Source organism: Corella eumyota, chromosome 4, assembly GCF_963082875.1.
Source record: "Corella eumyota chromosome 4, kaCorEumy4.1, whole genome shotgun sequence".
NCBI classification, from domain to species: Eukaryota; Metazoa; Chordata; class Ascidiacea; order Phlebobranchia; family Corellidae; genus Corella; species Corella eumyota.
Genome location: NC_137493.1, coordinates 849,672 through 856,015, shown reverse-complemented (window position 1 = coordinate 856,015; position 6,344 = coordinate 849,672). Strand labels below are relative to the sequence as shown.

The window sequence follows — 6,344 nt, the reverse complement described above, 5'->3', positions numbered from 1 at the left end:
TAGTGAAATTGGAATAAAAATTGTTAAATAAAACGAATAATAAATCTGTTATTTAAATTTAGAAAGTGATGTAATTCAATTTGTTTGTAAATCTATACTACCTTTGATAATTACCAGGTAATTACCCTGGGACTTCCCCGCGTTATATTATAGGTGATTAAATAAATCAGTTTGTAAGGGAAAAGATGTAACATTCTAGGTTTACTTTTACGCAATACATAGAATAAAAGTATGCATTCATCAACTACTTTATTGTTAAATGTTTTGTTATTATTACTGACCATCAGCTGTGCGGCTAGCCAAGCTGATAAAATCAGCCTAGAAAGAAAGAACAGAAAAGCATCTAACGAATCGAAACCAGAAATGGGGTTTTCAAGAAACGAAATTTATGACATAGCCAAAATAGCCTTTGAAAATAAGAAGGAAGAATTAATAGAAAATGCTCAAAAATGTGGTGTGAACGAATACTACGCTGAAAGTACAGTTTGTGAGAGTTGTATTACTTTGTGCCGTTCAAACCCAGCTGAATGTCAAAGAAGGTGTCCTAGTACTTACACAAACTGGCACTACGATCTAGATAAGGTATGGAACACTATTGACGCTCTAAAAGAAAAGGACACTGTAATTATAGCGCTTGTTTGTGGTGTAGCGGCGTTATTAGTGCTAGGTTTCATTTTTGCTTTGTACTTCTTTTGTTGTTATAAAATAAACAACTCGCTAACGCCATCTACCAGTAAGAAAAGTGTGGCGTCCAGCCGAGACGATTACAGCCCCGATACAAGTAAAGAAAGCTTACATTCAAGTTCTAGTAATGAAAAAACCGAAGAAAACGGGAACAAGAACCAAAATGAACAACCTGGGCCATCGAATTCTGTTCCCGAATCAAACGAAACCACAATTAAATCTCAACAACCAAAACAAGACGAGCATAATTTGCAATACGAGAAAGATAAAGAGAGCAAGTTAATGCAGATCCAACCCACAGAAGACACAACCGGTGAAAAATATTATCCAATAAACTCTGCTAGCGACCATTTGTTGCATAATAAATAACACTATAAATATTAGTGTACATATGTATATTTTGTTAAACAAGTTTCTTTTTTTTTAAAACTTTTGTTGGATTAAATGTACAGATTACATCTAATACCTTGTTTAAACTATGCTTTGATGTTACTTGTTAATTGCCAAACACCTATTTCAAAACCAGGTTTTTTAATGCGAAAATGATTGTTGTATATAGTATATAAGTGATTGAATTACACTCTTTAAGAGTTTTATTTTTGGTTTGTATTTTTGTTGTTATGCGCCTTGTTTTTCTGAGTATATATTAAAATAAAAATAAACTTATGATGTTTATAATTTAATGTCAACAAGTCAGAGCCCAAAAATTTATTAAAAATTAACAAAAAATAAGAAATAAATGTTTAGTTAAAATCAGATGTTATGCCCATCTTATATATATTCAATCCCACTGATCTGTAGTTCAATCCCCACTGATTTCATGCTGTAGCGCCCCTGAGTAAGGCGCTATAAACGGCATGAACTCCTGCTGAGCCAATACTTAATCAGCAGTTTAATTATCGGGCAATTATAATTTATAATATCCCAAACTGTTAAAGGCAACTCGAGACTGGGCCGGGGTAACTAATGTTACTCTATAAGCCTGTTTACATGGGCGCTTAAACCGTGTTACAAACCCTGTTGGAGTTCGGTTCTCTCGTTTTCGCTACGCGAGAAAAAGGCGAACCGTGTTTGAAATCGCTTTTTCAAATACGCTTAGGAGAGGTGGTTTTGAAACTCAAACACGGTTCTAAAACTAATATTTGTTTTTTTGGCCAGCGACTCAGTATTACATTTAAGCTTACAAGTTTAAGTCTATGTACTTTTAGTTTGCAAAAATGTTCATAAAACATCATTTTATTTTGTTTGTCTGCCAAAATCAAACAGCCAGACAGACAGTTGGCTAATGTAGATAACACGGCTTTGTTGTATTTTTACACATTATTAAATTATCTAATACAGCTTAAGCCACAAGAAACAACTTAGTAAGCGAATCCCAACACAGTTCAAAAATCGCATGTAAACTGAGCTTATATCAGGATTTGAAATTAGCGCTCTTTTGCGATTCGGGACCGATCTTGAAATTATTTCAAACACGCTCAAATTAAATTTCAAGTGATTCAATAAATAGTAATTCAATAAATATAATGTTATTATCACCTGTTAGAATTAGCACATTACATCACTATCATGTAATATTGCGGTGTTTAAAAGTTATGAATGGAAAAATATGCGGGGTTTCCCCCGAGATTATTTATAGGGTAATCCCCGTTTTTATGCTTTATCTTGCTAGAAGCACAAAATATATTAACCATTTTGTTATTGTGATTTTTAAGTTTTTAAATTACGCAACAAATATATAATATATGACAATGCGATATTTAACGTGTTTATTAGTTGTTACTTGGTTTCTAACCTCATCAATTGGCTATGTAAGCTGTCAAAATAACATTAATGAAACCAGCACTGAGATAAGGAAAGCATTAGTCAACTTCAAATCGACTAAAATGTCAAGAAGCGAAGTTTATGAATTAGTGAAAACAGGAATTCTAAATTACAACGATAATTTAGAAAACAAGATCAAACAATGTGGTAAAAACGAGTTCTACTCTAAGCTTAGCAAGATTTGTGAAAGTTGTATCACTTTGTGCCGTTCAGATCCGACTGGATGTCAAAGACAATGCCCTAGTACCTACACAAGCTGGCAATACAACTTAGATAACTTGTGGTAGCAATTTATTCATTAGTAGCGGTTGTTATAGTTTTTTTTATAATGTTTGGGGTCTTTGTATATTGGTCAAACAAGCAAAATTCAAAATCCCTTTCAAAATCAACCAGCAAGGGAAGTGTTGTTTCTAGTCAAAATGCACCTGATACGAGTCAAGAAAGTTTAAACTCAAATTCCTCCAGTGAAAACCCAGCAGAAAACAAGAACCAAGATAAACCCCATGGCACTTTAAATTCTGATCCTAAACCGGATGAGGCAACCGTTCAATCCGAACAACCCGAACAGGACAAAGATAATTTGCAACACAAGAAAGACAATGGGGTTAGTTTTAATCAGTTTCCACCTTCAGAGGATGAGACCGACGAAACCCGCACATTGCTAAACCCCTTAAATGACTCTTCGTTGCGAACCTAATATCAACTTAAAAATTCTGTTGTACATAACTGCGTTCTCATTATTTTTGAGATCAAATGCTTTGTTTAAGCTATGTCTAGTTGTAACTCGTTAACTGCAAACACTAATTTTAAACCAGTATTTGAAACCGAAATTATTGTTGTATTAAGTCATTCAATTACACTTTTTTTTTTTTATTTTGAGTTTGTATTTTTGTTATCAAAACACCACTTTCAAACCATTAGATGTTATATCATTGTGCCAAAGTGATTGTATTTAATGTCTAATTGCCATATTAACAGTTTTAAATGATCAATTTTGGCAGTTTTTATTTTTTGGTTGTAATTATTGTTATTAAATGTTTTGTTTTTTTGCTTACTTATTAAAACTTAATAAAAATTTTTTCTTTTGTATTTTCATGTTATTAAGTCAGAACAAAAAAATCTAGGTAAAACTTATTAAAAAAGGGGAAATAAACGGTAACTTAGAATAAATTTTGAGTTCTTTTTTAAAAATTCTCTTGGAAAAGGCAGACAAAGAAGTTATACAACGTGGCCTTACCTACATTAACTCTTCCGACAAGAAAAGCACACAACAACTTCACCGGGGGGTTCCCCTAAAAACTTTATTACGAGTAAATGAGAACTCGGTGATTCACCGTTTAAGATTTTACCGATGAGTCATATATGTACGACTACCTTGACGTAAAGGTTTTTATATTTGAGTTTAAGTTGCGCAATAAGTTTAGGAATAAAATGAACATGAAAGCTTTGATCTTTGCATTCGTTTTAATTATTTTATTCCGACAAGTTGCTAGCGGGAAATCAAGTCGTAAAAATAAATTTCGAGTTATAAACGAAAATCGTAAGAATTTGAACGAATCGAGGTCAAGCATGGGAAGAAAACAAATCTACGAACTTGCGAAAATCGCCGTTGAAAATTTTTACGATAAGGTGGAAACCCAGGAACAGAAATGTGGGGTGAATGAATATTTTTATGGGGCAAGTAAGAGTTGTGAAAGTTGTTTTACTTTGTGCCGTTTGAACCCAGTTGAGTGCCAAAGAAAGTGCCCAAGTACTTACACCAGCTGGCATTATGATCTTGATAGAGTGTTAATGGATATCACCACCTTGAAGACCTACAACACCATTCTAATGGCAAGTGTTGGGTTCTTACTACTTCTGGTTATATCCCTTATTGTTGGGTTGGTTATATGTGCGTGCCGCCGTCGTCGTCACAAAGCTGCTAAGAAAAGAAATCTAGAATTTGTAGCCCCAACGACTCCACCCCCTAACTACAAAAATTGTAATTCAGTAACAAACCGAGATGAAGACGATGTTGGTTCGAGCAATAAGAGCCTGAGTTCGAATACCAGCAACACCAAGCCACGTGACAAGTTCGATGTAAAGTTTCCCCAACATGACACTCCCGATTTTAATGAAAACAAAAAGTTTGAGATTGAAAAAATGAAGGAAAAGTTTCCCAAACAGGAAACGGAACCGGAAAAAAGCGGAACCCAGTTTCCGCCTTCCGTCGGGGAAGAATCCGAGGTTTATAATTATTCGCATCAACAGTCACTTAATTCAGAGTCAGAAACTCTGGTAAAGTAACCAAAAAACGCTGAAATTTTGGGTTTAAACAATTTATTTCATTTAAAAAATGATCATAAAAAACATTTAATGTTACACTTAATGTATCGTACAGATTCGTTTGATCAAAGTTCACCCCTAAATTGTTTGTTTTTTGTAGTTTTGTGCTTTTATTTGAATGCTTTTATTTTATTAAGATGTTTGGCGTTTTTGTAAAATTTTTGATTTTTTATATTTCTTGTTTTAATAAACCAAACTAAAAAAACCACATTTATTTTGTATGAAATATTAAAGGAAAATTACTTAAACAATTTATATAGTTTACCATGTATTATAAAATTAAATCTAGATAATAAGGTCGCTGATAACAGGTTTTATACTTTTAACAACATATTTATAAAGTTTCAAAGTCGAAAAATCATTAAAACTGAATATTTACTTAATTATTGCGCAAATATTTTGTAGTGACGTGGCACCGTTTTTACCGGGGGATTCCCCGTGAACATACCCGGTAAAATTTTACGGGCCTCCTTCGAAGTTAAATTGGGTAACATTACGGAATTTTTTTATAAATCTACACCGCTGGTATTCGTGGGATTTTAGGGGCGTGTTGGTCATGGCCCATTTTTATTTCGTAATTGTTTATCCTTAATGGGAAAGGGTTGCCAGAAGCTTATATATTTTTTTTCGTAACGACTATATATAATATTCGTAACAACTTATTAAAATTTTTTTATGTATTATACTTTTTGTCAAATTTTATTTTGAATATCGGTAAAATATGGTCTTAAACTGACATTTTACGCGGCAATTTCGTCACCGACACCCCGCGTTTTTTGCAGGCCGAACCTTCTGGCCGAAGCTTCTGGTCCCCTGTGAAAGAGTAACAATTAAACATAGAGTAACATTTGTTACCCTGAACCATTATAGTTTATACTTTTTGGGATATTATAGATTATACTTGCCCGATAATTATGCTGCTTTAAGTGCTGGCTCAGCAGGAGTTTCTACCGTTTATAGCGCCTTACTTAAGGGCGCTACAGCATGAGATCAGTGGGGATTGAACCCTTGAACTCATTCCTTGTAAGATTCAAATAGGTTTTAAATAAATTTGACTAAATTTTTGGCAAAATAAATTCAGTTATCTGTTAATATAAATAAATGTTATAACTATCAAAAACGGTATTCAATAGCCTGCCCTACAGTCTAGATATTAATTGTTGTATTATGATTGCAACTCTTAACTAATATTTGCATGTGATAATTTATCCGCCAACAACAAACAAACGTTTTATATATTTTGTAAGCCTATACAATAAAAATACATAAAAATGTGTATTGTACCGTTCACTTACCTCTATTATAAATAGGTATATACATTTAAAACAATTTATTTTTTTATTTAATATATTTTTACAAAATATATTTCTGTTTGTTTAAAAAGATTTTTTACATTCTTTTGTTAATTTAATTTTAATTTACATTATTTGAAATTTAAAATTAAACAAAGTTATAAAAGTTTAGGATAAAAATAGTTTTAAAATTAATTTTGTAGAATTTGAGGATAACCT

General features: G+C 32.5%; 2 protein-coding genes across 2 annotated transcripts; both read left to right on the top strand.

The window, feature by feature from the left end:
- Positions 1-191: 191 nt before the first annotated feature.
- Positions 192-1,353, top strand: LOC145750443 (uncharacterized). The gene has a single exon (XM_082566483.1). The coding sequence runs from the start codon at positions 232-234 to the stop codon at positions 1,051-1,053; it is 822 nt and encodes a 273-aa protein (XP_082422609.1). The 5' UTR covers positions 192-231; the 3' UTR covers positions 1,054-1,353.
- Positions 1,354-3,855: 2,502 nt separating this feature from the next.
- LOC145750010 (uncharacterized) lies at positions 3,856-5,043 on the top strand. Its single transcript, XM_082565916.1, has one exon. It carries the CDS (start codon positions 3,871-3,873, stop codon positions 4,792-4,794), a length of 924 nt encoding a protein of 307 aa, XP_082422042.1. The 5' UTR covers positions 3,856-3,870; the 3' UTR covers positions 4,795-5,043.
- Positions 5,044-6,344: the final 1,301 nt, after the last annotated feature.

Excerpts from the sequence above, each read along its gene's own strand:
- LOC145750443 (XM_082566483.1), top strand. The coding sequence starts at position 232 with ATGCATTCATCAACTACTTTATTGTTAAATGTTTTGTTATTATTACTG.
- LOC145750010 (XM_082565916.1), top strand. The coding sequence starts at position 3,871 with ATGTACGACTACCTTGACGTAAAGGTTTTTATATTTGAGTTTAAGTTG.